The sequence below is a fragment of the Toxorhynchites rutilus genome, chromosome 2 (assembly GCF_029784135.1).
Source record: "Toxorhynchites rutilus septentrionalis strain SRP chromosome 2, ASM2978413v1, whole genome shotgun sequence".
NCBI classification, from domain to species: domain Eukaryota; kingdom Metazoa; phylum Arthropoda; class Insecta; order Diptera; family Culicidae; genus Toxorhynchites; species Toxorhynchites rutilus.
The window spans coordinates 236,545,980-236,560,120 of NC_073745.1; the positions used below are offsets into that span (position 1 = coordinate 236,545,980).

At 38.7% G+C, this 14,141-nt stretch overlaps 1 protein-coding gene across 2 annotated transcripts in view; it reads right to left on the reverse strand.

The window, feature by feature from the left end:
- Positions 1-14,141, reverse strand: part of LOC129764989 (tyrosine-protein phosphatase non-receptor type 61F) — a 66,567-nt gene that overhangs the window by 12,747 nt on the left and 39,679 nt on the right. Inside the window, exons 3-7 of one of the 2 annotated variants that reach the window (XM_055764706.1) lie at positions 13,746-14,008; positions 13,452-13,677; positions 13,248-13,394; positions 12,536-13,194; positions 5,422-5,553 (exon numbers count right to left, since the gene is read on the reverse strand). In XM_055764706.1, the coding sequence (XP_055620681.1) occupies positions 5,422-5,553; positions 12,536-13,194; positions 13,248-13,394; positions 13,452-13,677; positions 13,746-14,008 (1,427 nt within the window). Of the gene's footprint in view, positions 1-3,214; positions 5,554-12,535; positions 13,195-13,247; positions 13,395-13,451; positions 13,678-13,745; positions 14,009-14,141 lie in introns of those variants that run through there. The other variant, XM_055764705.1, reaches the window with a different exon arrangement.

A 14,141-nucleotide genomic window follows, 5' to 3' on the forward strand; every position in this document is an offset into this window, starting at 1 on the left:
TACTGCAAATGCTTGCGAATAAATTTGGATGAATATACGACTTATACTCGCATCTGATAAGACTATTGTCATACGTATAAACGATTTATTATAGCCAACAAGAAAAACAAATACAGCTATTCCATGCCAAACCATATAGGGGTTCTCAGATTTTCGCGAAAAATTGTAGTTTTGTTCGTTATCGCAAAACATTAGACCCGTATTTTTTTTATTTTTTCAGTAGAGTGACCATTTCCATTTTAGGGTTGTCCGAAATATCAACTTTTTTCTCTTTTTCCAAAAATGACTTTTTTTCAAAAATTCATAATTTTCTTCGTTCTTTCTTTGTCGATCATCTGAATTCGTCTAGTAGTTCTAAAGTTATGAATTTTTGGAAAGTCATTTTTGGAAAAAAAAGGAAAAAGTAGATTTTTCGGACAAACCTAAAATGGAAATGGTCACTCGAATGAAAAAATAAAAAAATACGGGTCAAATGTTTTGCGATAAAGAACTAAACTACAAATTTTATTTATTTATTTTTTATTGTGACGTAAGACAATGTATTTTTTTTAATGCCACATTCATTTGGCTTATTTCATTCAATTAAAAACTAAACTAAAACTATATCGTGAAGGTCCCAACTATTTATTGTCTTAATTCATTGATAGGTAACGCGTTCCAATTTACAATGCTTCTCACGAAGAATGACTGTCCATAGTACGAAGATTCATGATGAGGAATTATGAAGTTCATGGTTCGAGATTGCCGCATTGGAATCAGTTTACTAAAAAGGTAATTAGGCTTCCTTGAGGTCATTATTTTGTGCAAAGTTAAACATGATCTGTATTCCAAGAATTGCCAGAATGAACATTCTACTATCGTATTTTGTAGGCATGATACTCTAGAGTATTTCGATAAATTAGAAATATATCGCAGACTAGCATTCAGGGCTAATCGCAACTTATTCAAAGAAGCTGTGATTGCATTACTATAAATAAAATCACAGTAGATAAAATGCGGAAAAACCAAAAAAAAATCACGAAAGTCAAGTGAGAACCACTATATCGGTTTGGCATGGAATGACTGAATAGTGGAAAATAAATCCGTAAAATGTCTAGTCTTACGAATCGCTTTCGGGCTTCCGGAAGTATACAGCCCTGCGCTGACAACCGTTTGACATAGCTTTCAACCAAAGCGTCATATCGTTGGTTGAATGTCTGCCATTTAACAATATGGATCGTTTTAGCATCGCACAACGTGTTAATTTTGTAAAATTATATTATAAAAATTATGAAAAACCGGCAAAACATTTGTCGAGCATTACGGACGGATTTTGGTCGTCATGGACGTCCTACAGAGCACACAATCGCTAATGTAGTAAGTAAATTCGAACAAACTGGATCCGTAGCGGATATTGTGAAACCTGTGCATCATCATAATGTGCGTTCGGTCGAAAATATTGCTGCTGTTGTTGCCAGTGTAGACGATGACCCGAATATTTCGATTCCACGGCGTGCTCAGCAATTAGGCTTGTCAAACACATCATTGTGGCGAATTTTGCATTTGGACTGCACCTACATCCATATAAAGTCCAACTGGTACAAAAATTAGAGCGTGGTGACCATGGAATGCGTCGGGCATACGTCGATTGGGTGAACGAACAACAGCAGCAAAATGCTGAATTTTCGCATCAAATTTTCTTCAGCGATGAGGCACATTTCGAGCTCGGTGGCTATGTGAACACCCAAAATTTCCGCATGTGGGGCTCAGAAAATCCACACGTGATTGTAGAGAGGCCATTGCATCCGCCAAAAGTCACTGTTTGGTGCGCATTATGGTCTGGTGAAGTCATCGGGCCGTATTTCTTTGAAAATGAGGACGCCGAGACGGTAACTGTGAATGGTGAGCGCTATGGCCGCATGTTAACCGATTTTTTTTTGCCACAAATTGAAGATATGGATACGAATGACATGTGGTTTCAGCAGGACGGCGCCACGTGCCACACAACACGACCGAACATGGCCATATTGCGAACGAAATTTGAGGGACACATAATTTCGCGTTTTGGCGATTTGAACCCGCTAGACTTTTTTTTGTGGGGTTATACGAAAGACCGTGTCTATGCCAACTCTCCGCAAACTCTTGAACATTTGAAAGACAACATTCGTGAAGTTATGACCGAGATACCGCCCCATATGTGCCGAAAAGTCATCGAAAATTACCTGTTCCGGATCAAGGTGTGCGAGGAAGCCCTAGGTGGACATTTGAATGATGTTGTATTTCACATATAATGGCATAAACCAAACTTCAATTTGAAATAAAAGTTTCATCGAAATTCGAATTCTAAGTGTGTTTTATTTCAATTTACTTTCGGAATTGAAAGTTGGAAAAACCCTGTATATATGAGAACATTTGTGTTTGTTGAAATAGGAATTATGCAATAGACTTTCAGTGAGAAGAGTATATGAATATTTAAAATGGGTGGTGGGGATGGCTGAGAAAATTACTCAGATGGGATTCGAACTATGGTTATTTGGATTATCGAGCATCAGCAAATTCGTCCGGCTATCTGAAATATAACTCTTGAGCAGCTAAAACTCATACATATGATATGGACAGATTAGGATGAAAACTGCCTTCGAGCCTGCTTCCATCTACCAGATGATGAAGATAATTTGCCTCCCCAAATATAAATCACCATCAGACGTCACTGCAAATAGTGTACATTGATTTGAATTATATGTTTACGCAACTTGCGAACTGTATCTGGCTGTTATGCATATATGGTGTTGTTCACGATAGTGTGTATCATAAAACCGATGCATGCTATACCGAAAAACGATTTCATCTGTAGTAATAAATAAAATCGTGCCATTCGCTTTTTATACAATTTTATGTATACACGATGTATACTTTGATCGACGTTAAATATGATTGCAATTCGATCCCATTTTATATACGACTCTGAATATACAAGTTAAACGATTTAATGGTTGCTGGGTTCTCTTCTCGCACACATCACCCACTCCAATTTATCACATTCACACACATCCGGACAGGGAAGAGGCCAAACAATGGTACGTTAGTATCTACCGACAAATGAGAAATTGCTCCTACCTTTTGACATTGCCACATCTCTCAACTATTAAACCCTTGCTTACACGGTTGTATCTATAAAGAAACAAAATAAAGACTAATAAAACACGAAACAAAATTAAATAAAACAAATGGCAAGTTCGTTCACCAATTTCATTTTATCTCTCATATTTTTTTCATTTTCTAAAACAGTCATCTATACAATTGTTTGCTCTGTAATATAGGTTTAACTTTGTTTTTTTTTACTTTCGCCTTAAAGCGAGTTTTCGTTATTATTTTATAAAAGAGTCTACTACACGTTAAACTACGGTCCTTTTGGATAGAAAAATAAAATAAAATAAAATATTAGAATTTCTTCACAATGCTTTTCTTTCTGCTCCTCTGAAAAATACGCGAATATTCTATCGGTAGAAAAATGTAAACTGTTATTTCTAAAACATGGACGATACTTTCATATCTCGATATACGACTATGTCTCTCTCTCTTGATTATTTCTCATTTCTTTTTTTTGTGTTCTGTTCTGTTCTCTACCAGAAGTTCCATATTGGATGTTGATTTTTGTGTGTTCAATAATGACTCGGTCTCCTACTACAATATAAACATGTATAGCTCTCTTCCCTGTCCTTTCAGTCAACGCACTTTTAGACTTCATCTGGTAAAATTAGTTCGCAAAAAACAGAGAGTAACGCTCAAGTGTGCTTTTTTCTGTTCGAAACGTTAATCGGCAATAACGCTGGAGTATATGTGGCCCAAAAATGCTCCCTTCTGCATCTTAGACTCCCATACGATTTTCTCTCTTTTGCAATTGATTGTTTGCGATTGACTGAATATCACAATAATAAAATCTTCGCATTTGCTCCACTACTCGCTTTGTTGTCTCTCTTAGTGTGTGTCAAGCAATTCAACCTTTTGGAAATTGTGAACATCATGATGAAATGGAGGAAAATGAGTTGTTGAAGAATGTGAAAATATACGGCGGTTAAATGGTGTGATTCCTGTTCTGAAGTGTTCATCCAAAAAGCAAACCTTTGCATTGAAATTCACCACAAAAAAGCCTCGCAATCTATTCCGGAATACACGATGATTATTTCAAAAGGTAATTAGTTCTTTAAGATTAATATGCGACACGCCATACTACTCTTGACACAGGTCTATGAGACCGATAGTTCCTCAGGCTCTTGAGAACTTCTACATACAATGTCAATGTTCCGCTTGGAGTTTGTGTGCACGACAATGGGGTCCAAAATGCATTACAGAGTTGTGTGCTGGATAAATTATCATATCGATTTAGCATTTTTTTCAATGACATGCAACAGAGAAACTTCAGATGAAACCAAGAAAGATAGAAAGAAAATTTTACGAACACATTAATACTGGGGGAATAGGGAAAGCCAATGAAGAAAAGATTATTTTGAAATGGTCTAAAATATGAAACAGTGAGCCAGTAAAGGGGAACAGATACAACAAAAAGTACCAACAAATAAAGATAAACTAATGTGTTCTACTTAGCTTGAACCCACAATGTTTCAAGTTGTGCGGAATCTGGATTGCAGCTGTTGTTGTGATTGCAGATGATTGCCGCTGTTGAATCTGCCGAGTGTCTCTCTTTTTTTTGTAATGGGTCACAGAACTGCGAGAACGATGACGATTAGGATCACAGCACACTGTTCACAATTGGTTCAATCGGCGTGATCCCGAAAAAATAAGCTTGTTGCTCAGCTCGATCTCGGTATAGCGTTCCAACACGTGTGAATGTAAAAGTGAATGCCATGTGGATGCATTGTTTAATGTTAAGCTCCTTTCTTTTCCCTATCGTTGGAATGAGTTAAAATTCAAAACTAAAATATGCTAAAAAAAATCTTCTCAACTGCTATAAGAGCACGAACTAAAATGTTCCTATTTCTTTTCACGATTTCAACATTGATCACTTGGTCTACACGATTATTTGTAAATTAGTTTGAAGTATTTCTACATCGATACGGATTAACTGTTCGTATAGTTCCTGCTTCTACTAGATCTGGTCGGGCGGCAATCGTCCCAGATAATTTGAGTTATCTGGCTGTTGCTGGTCTGACTCTGTCTTTATTTTCTTCGTAGCATATATTCTCGCTAGGAGAAAACTATAAATAAATCCAAAAATATTAAAAAAAACAAACCCTCTTGCCACCACCTTCGTTAGAGGGCGGGACAAGGGATGTAGTAGGATCGCAGCAATTTAGAGCAGGGTTGGGGGAGGGGGAGGATGTGGGTTCCGGGGACGATGATCATGATTACAAATTTTTCGTGTAAAGATACACACAGAGCACACCGATACAAACGCCGGCGGCGATGGTAAGGGCTATTGACCTGCGTTTTTTTGGCGACGCGGCAGCTGTACTCTCCGCCTCCTTCTGTTTGCGCTTGATGTCGCGAATCTTCTCCTCCATCGCGGTCTGGCGCTCGAGTCGCTTCCGGCGTCGTAGCTCGGCGTTTGGTGATCTGCAATTGGCGAAACAAAAAAAGGAACAGTTATATAAGATGTTAACTCATTTTGTGACAGCAAAGATCTACGAAAAAAAAGTTCTATGAAATTTCATTGGAAATACAGAAACCTCGAAGTAAACTTTCTCGAATAACTGAGATAATTTCTGGATAGCTGAATAATTCTAACTCGAAGATTCATACAACATTCAGCGTTTTTGTTCAAGATTCCAATTCTTGGAAATTATTCCTCCTCGGAATTACACAGTAGAAATAAGACCCCCTTCCCAACAATTCCCAATAACAACGATCGATTGCAGGATTCGTAAACAAATATTGATATGCAATATAATATCCACTTCGGAAGTATTTTCTACACCGTATCATATCGTGTTCATAGTGAAGATCCATAGTCAATGGCACCCATCGGTATCGAATTATCACCGATACCTCGATTTTCGAAAAAAGCTCCGTTAGGTCCGACTGCAGAGGAGAAATGGAATTGAAAAACGACAAAAGGGAGAAAGAAATGTTGGAGGTTGAAAGGAGATTGGCAGAAAATTTCTGCATTGTATCTTTGGAATAATGTGATTTTCATACCACTTCGTTTTGCCAGAAACAGATTATTAATGCTTAAAGGAGGAATCGAGGAAATACCTAGCGCAAATTAGAATCAACTATCGATTGCGGTCTTGTTTTATACCCAGATACACCCACACCTCGCTATAGAACCACTCTTTATACGGCATTTCGCTATAACGGCCCTCTTTAATAAAGGCACGTTTTCGATTTACGGCCTAAAATGTTTCGTTATAGCGGCAAAAAAATTGTTTTCAATTTCGATGTATGTATGTATCTATACACAAACTCTTTTATGTAGATTTCTTGTTTACGAGCTTTATTCAGTGTGTGTTTTAGGCTTGTCTGTGAATAATTTACCTGGAAAAATTGGAAACAATTTGAGAAATTTTTGGTAAGTACATATATACAGCCATTCCATGCCAAACCAAACTCATGACCAAACTCAGAAACGAAAAAAAACGCCTCCCTGGTTTCGAGATATGTTATGTGAAAAATCCTCAGCTTTCCAGCAAAAATATAAAAAACTATAGCGCCTTTGGCCCCGAGACTATGAAAACAATAAAAAACGAATACAATCAATTATAACGAGAGCAGAATTCATTTTCTGCAGGTACAGTATTTTTCCAAAAAAGACCAGGTGATTGGCTTTAATTGGAATTGGAATCGGTCTACTAGCTCAAAAGTTATGAATTATTGAAAAAAAATATTTTTGGCAAAAATGCGAAAAAATGTTCTTTTTGGACCGTCTTAAAATGGAAATGGTCACCCTAACAAAAAAATAAAAAAACGGGTCTAATAGTTTGCCATAAAGAACGAAAATTTTACGAAAATCTGAGAACTACTATATCGGTTTGACATGGAATGGCTGTATATGTATGCACAAATTTGAAATTTTTAATATGTATTTTTGTGATAAATTTATTTTATAATTTTATTATTTTTCAGAAAAAAATGCCGTCGAAACGATTATCGACTTCGGAGACTGATAAAAAGAGTTGCTGATAATCAGTCACGCTGGGAACTAAACATTGAGCTGCAATTTTGCTTATGGCAGTTTTTCGTAGGAATCAACATTTTTAAGAAAATACCGTTTGAAAATTCGAGATAGCCATTTTCATTGGCACTCTAGTATACATAGACATATTTAATGTTGCATGAAGTTGTTGCATTTTGTTCATAGATTATTGTTTGTTTTTTGAGCCTGTTATTATTTTATGGACAAATATATGTACTTGTTATGTAGGTATTTTTTATTTAAACGAATTATATTTTTTTTTTCAAATGCAATTTGAATAATAAACCATGCTACATATTTAACAAATTTGGAACTGATCCCATTGAATTTGTATGAATTTTTGTTATAATAATTGATTCCTTATACGGCTTTTCGCTTTGCGGCCAAGTTTCGTGGAACCTATCTAGGCCGCAAAGCGAGGTTTGGGTGTAGTGTGGAATGTATACCCGACCTCTTTCACATTCTTTTCATTATATTTGTAGCTCAGCCTGAGAGCGAAACCATCTCACATTCCAATAAGATTAATGGGTTTCCAATTGGGCGCGCTACATACGGATACGGATGATTTCAATAACCAGTTTTGAAAGCTATTTTTAAATTATTGAAACAATTTTTCGAGTCGCTAAATAGCAATCAAATAACTCTTGAATATTTTGTATGAAATGATTATCATACCATTCCGTTGATCCGAAGCAGGATGATTAACGCTTAAAAAAGGAATGGATTCCTTCTTGGAATTTCCCATGCAAAAATAATGCCCTTTCCCAACAATTAGAAACGACAGACGGTTGCGGCATTCACACACAAATAATTTTATAATGCAGCTTTCATCAAAGTGATTTCTTCGATATGGTGAAATATCCACTACATCATGTCCTCTATTTCGTATTCTCCATTATCAAATCCATACTCAATGGCACCCATCAGTATCGAATTATCAACGACACCACGATTTTCGCTTAAATGCTCCTTTTAGTTCGGCCTGTAAAAACTTTTCTGAACTTTTTTTTCCATCAAATTTGGTGTCCCTGAAAAGGGCCGTTGATTATATGCTAAGGCAATAGAACGCTCTCCTTGGATACGACGGGCCAGCTGAATGCCCTTGGGCATGATGTGACGCGTTTTGCGTGGATAGCACACAAATTGCTATCTTCGAATAGGCCTCCTGCAGTGCCACAACCGCGGAACTTTGGAAGCGCAAGTCGGTTTTGAAGTCCTGGGCAGTTCGGGACCAAATGCTGCAAAGGTAGCTTGCGGATCAACAATTTTTTTCGGTCGACTTCTGACAGCGACGAACATCACGCAAAGCGACGGTTCCCGGTCGGTAGCGATGGTGCGCTCTTCCGAGCTGATTTCGTGGTGCTTTACCACCGGCAGAATTACGAGCTGTCTGCTTGGTCCCAATGAAACGAGTCCTCGCGGTACGAGAGTAGAGGTAGAAATGGACGAAAGCAAAGGAAGCGTCATGTTTTATACCCATCCGTTCGGTTCAACCACAGAAGAGAAATTGAATTGGAAAAAAAGACCATAATGCATAGGCGTCTGAGTAAGACCATCCTCATCTCACATCGCCGCATCAACTGAATAGATTTCCAGAGCGTATGCGAGTTTATATACGGTTTCAATATCCTGTTTTCTAAGCAATTTTAAAGCTATTGAAACAAGTTTTCGGGTCAACAATTTTTTTTTTTTTTTTTTTTTCTGTATTATAGTGACTTTCAACGCTTCTGGCTGGTTCGTCACTTTTACCTTCCATTTTGGAAGATTGTCGGGAGTGAGAATTGAACTCGTGATCTTGAGCGTGAGAAGTATGGATGTTACCTCCACGCCAGATCGGCTCCACGGGGTCAACAATTAACAATCATATAATTCGTGGACATTTTGTCTTTCGAATGAAATGATTATCATACCACTCCGTTCAGCCGGAAAAGAGATATTAACGTTCAAAACCTTGCAGTCCAGCGTTACTCTCTCGTTTTCGAAACTTTGAACTTACACCCCGGTGCAGAAATGGCAGACGTAGTCCTACGTCACAACTCACTCGTATTACCATAATAGGTACTACTTCGATAATAGGTACTTCTACCCTATGTGTTGCCATTGTTGTTGTTTCCATGCGGTGCCAAAGACAGATTGATGTAGTTATGAGATGTGGAATAATGGTGCTGGTACAACAAGTATATGGGCCCTATTACAGAAAACAAGGCGAGCTCGTCTCGTTTGTTTTGATATTCCAGATGACGAGCTCGACAAAAAACAGACGAGAAATTCGTCTGACTCGACAGATTAAAGGCCAGTGGCTGAACTGTCAGCCCGATGAGCTCATTTTGTTTGATCAAGGTGTATATTAGGCTGTCAAAAAAGTCCTGCGGTATTTACGCGAGGTGTCGTTGTAAGCGCGTAGTTCTAGTTGTATTCATTGTATCGAGTCATACTATAGCTTGTTGGAAAGGTATTTTTGCGCGCTATAATATAGTCCTTGACAGTGTTTTGTTCATGGATGGTGGCGGATGGTGATTGGCGATGAAAAGTGGGTTACTTACGACAACGTGAAGCGCAAACGGTCGTGGTCGAAGCCCGCTGAAGCGGCTCAGACGAAGGCCAAGCCCTCATTAACGGCCAGGAAGGTTCTGCTGTGTGTTTGGTGGGATTGTCAAGGAATAATCTATTATGAGCTGCTTCCCTATGGCCAAACGCTCAATTCGGACCTGTACTGCCAACAACTGGACCGCTTGAAGGTAGCACTCATGAAGAAGAGGCCATCTTTGATAAACAGAGGCCGCATTGTCTTCCATCAGGACAACGCCAGGCCACACACTTCTTTGGTGACACGCCAGAAGCTCCGGGAGCTCGGATGGGAGGTTCTTTTGCATCCGCCGTATAGTCCGGACCTTGCACCAAGTGACTACCACCTGTTTTTGTCCATGGCGAATGAGCTAGGTAGTCAGAAGTTAGCCACAAAAGAGGCCTGTGAAAATTGGCTATCCGAGTTTTTTGCCAATAAGGAAGCGAGCTTCTATAACAGGGGTATTATGAAGTTGGCATCTCGTTGGGAACAAGTCATCGAACAAAACGGCGCATATTTGACTTAAAACAGATGATTGTAACTAATTTTATGAACAAATGAAAATTCAAAAAAAATACCGCAGGACTTTTTTGACAGCCTAATATTAAATTAGGTGTGTATATATAAATACCAGGTGATGCAATCATGCGATATGTACTTTCAGTTATACTGGAGCTTCTGTTCTAAAATGACATCATTTCGTTGAATACTGATGAAACTTTTACATACTATGTAAAAAATTTTCCTCCTACATTAATTTGGTACGACCCACTGGCCAGAAGCTTCATAGCGGCCGCTAATTTTAAAGCTGCAGGAATAGCAGTGCTTCTGCAAGTTGGTTGGAACACGGTTGTATCTAAATATTTTGAAACGTCTGCCGAAACTTTGAAACAAAAGAATAATTATTTCATGTAATCAGTTATATCGAAAACATAAATAAGACGAACTAAGTTTTCACTTAGCGATATAGAATTATTGTTATTCGCTCTCGCCTCTGTCAAATGAGCGTGTTTGCTTCTTCATTATCGCTGTTGTTAAAAACATTTTGCAATCTTTTCTTTCTAATCACAATTCTGATCTATATAAATAAAAATGATTTGGTGTTCGTTTCTCACAATTTAACTCAGGAACGGAGCAACGGATTTAACAGTCAGTATCAGGATTTATGCGTCTTAGTCTGCGTTAGGTTTATATGCCAAAAAAGTTATAAAAACCATTCGGAAAGTTGGAAAATTTTAAAGTCATTTTTTTAGAAACTTTTGTATGCTAGTTGAAAAACTGGAAAGTTATTTTTTACCAAATTTGATTATTTGATTTGCACAGTCAGTATCAGGTTTGATGCGTCTTAGTTTACGTCAGGTTTATATGCCAAAAATGTTATGAAAACCATTCGCAAAGATGGAATATTGGAAAGTCATTTTTTAGCAGTTTTGTATATCTATATGAATAAAAATTATTTGGTCTCCGTTCCCCACGATTCAACTCAAGAATGGAGCAACGGATGTAACTGTCAGTATCAAGATTAATGCTAAAGTTGTAAAAAACATTCGGAAAGTTGGAAAATTTTAAAGACATTTTTTTAGAAAATTTTGTATGCAAGTTGAAAAACTGGAAAATTATTTTTTATCAAATTTGATTATTTAATTTGAACAACCAGTATCAGATTTGATGCGTCTTAGTTTGCGTCAGGTTTATATGCCAAAAAAGTTATGAAAACCATTCGCAAAAATAGAAAATTGGAAAGTTATTTATTTAGCAAATTTTGTATGGAAGTTGAAAAACTGGAACGTTTTTTTTTGATAAATTTGATTATTTGATTTGAACAGACAGTATCAGGTTTGATGCGTCTTAGTCTGCATCAGGTTTATATACCTAAGAAGAAATTATAAACCATGAATATAGATCACGTACAGAAAAATAATATCTGTGGGGACTTGAGTATTCGAAATTATTAGAATGAAAATATCAATTGTTGGTGGGACGAAGTTCGCCGGGTCAGCTAGTGTAATATAAAAATGAATTTATTTTTCGGCATTAATTTTGCTTGCAATAGTCGTGCGCTTTGCTTTGTTTACGAATCCAAAAATTTGACATTTCTCTTCGAGATAAATTTTGCTCGAAATCTAGTATACTGAAAATATTAACTCGAAAAAGATACATAATACCAAATTTAGTTCTATTCGAGTTTGAATTTTCTCAAACCGAGGTACTCGTTTCGAAATACGGAATGTCATCCCAGGATGGGTCATTTCCACAGAAGCCTATTGTGGCTCTGCTTTACAGCAAAATAATAGGACATCTGTGAAAATAAGTTACAATGAAGCAAAGTAATCTCCCATTTCAGGGCGACCAAGCCATTGTACTAAAAAGTTATTTCAAAAACTTCGCAGCATTATTAAATAATATCCGAAGTTATAAACAAGCGGCTTGAATAAAATAACAGCGTAGTTCTACGTCAACAATGTGGTCTTGTCTTGGACACAACCTCCCATAATTTTTCATCGTAACCAAAGTAGCACCCGCCTTGAAAAAATGCAACCGCACAGAAATCGCCCAAATGCGTCCTTTTACCCCTTAGTCTACGATTTAACTGCCAAAAAAGCGGACCAAATGCAAAAGCTTTGATGAGTTATGCATCGAGTAATTTCACTGCTATGGTGAGCATCTTCTTAGCGCTCTATAATATGCAAGTGCACCACAAGTGAGACTGAATGTTATAGGTGAAGAAAGGGTTAACATGCATCCGTCCTTGGATCGATAAATTAAAAATATTATCGCTATCCAATTATCCGATTGAACAATGTTATGTTTATCCAATTATACGATGTAATACTTACAGTCCCCCCTCCGGGCTGGCGGCTCTCTCATTGTCAGCGCACTCTTCGCTGGGTAGCGGTGGCAGCGTGGCATCGGCATCGAACGACTTCTCGTCGCCCCTGTTCGATTCCAGGGTGGATGTTTTACTGCTACTAGCGGACGCCGTTGCACTCGTTGTTGCCGTAGACAACGTCGACGAAGACGAACTGGTTATCGTTGTATCGTCGAGCACGGAACTCTTAATGTTATCACTATTGTCCTCTACTTCTCTGGTGCTGTCCCCGTTCTGGTCACTGTCATTCTCCTCGATCAGTTCGTCTTCCTCACCACTTTCACCAGAAGCCCCACTATCACCCTCGGAACTGTCCGCCTCGTGAACCTTCTCCAGGGAGCCTTCCTTCGGCAGAGGCGGCAACGGTCGATCCTTGCACACTTCGTATTGCTTGCTTTTCTCCAAGTTAACCTGGTTGTTGACGATATCTCGATCGTTACAGATTAGGAAGTCTTCGTGGACACTTTCGCTGTTAGGAATTAATGGTAGCGGCTTCTGAGTGATAGTGAGCGAGTGTGATCTGGGCGGTGGCAAAGGCGGTGGAGCATCGTCATTTTCAGTTTCCTGATCGGAGGCAGCATGATCCTTATTTTCCGCTCGGGACAGCTCTTCGAATTCTTCAAATGACTGCAATTCAAAAATGTTAGATGGAATCGTTAGAAAGCCTTGAGATCACTTACCGTATTATGTATGCGTCTCATACCCTCTATGATGGCTCGATATGAGAAAATTAATTGATCTGCAGTCTGTATAAGTCCCATCCGGTATTGTCGGAGCTCAAGCAGAACGTTCTGAACCGATACATTGTTTTCGCCTTCTTTATCGATCTGGAAAAACAACTCATTAGATTCGCTGTGTAAATTCAATAAATATCAACAACATACCAACACTAGGCAGCTGTCTACCAAGCAGAATGTACCAGACCGGCCGATGCCTGCGCTGCAGTGTATGATCGGCGGGCCAACATCCTTGTCCAGCGCTCCCGAATCACGAACGGCCTTCAAAAACTGCAGGAATGCAAACGGCGAGGATGGAGTACCGAAGTCCGGCCATGTGGTGTAGTGAAACTGCAGTATTTTGCGTGTTTTGCCGGATTCCAGGTCCGTTAACCTACGGTGGTGATGAAACACTTGCATAGACATTTGTTGATGACCCCCATCATGACCACTAAAACTTACCGGAATGTTCGCTTGGAGAAATTAGTGTACTCTACAACGTCTAAATACTCGATCGATAGCTGAACATCTGGCAGCTCCAACTTGTGCTCTTCGCCAATCTTCTCCGGCCAGTAGAGGTGACACTTGATCTGTCGCTTTTCGATTAGCCTGTTGAGCATCAGGATGCCGCACGAATTGTGCTCCCACACCATCACCCAGAAGTGGCTAACCGTTATCGGAAGGGGACCCTGGCACAGGATGTACTTCCGGTCGGCGTTGTCCATCTGGAGAGTAAAGGGAAATGTGATTTAGTTGCTTTTTCTGTTTTTGGGTATACACTAGGGTGCCGATGAAAATGGTCATCTCTAATTTCAAAAAGTTACCCCATAAAAACCTTCACCCAAGTGAAGGAAATTG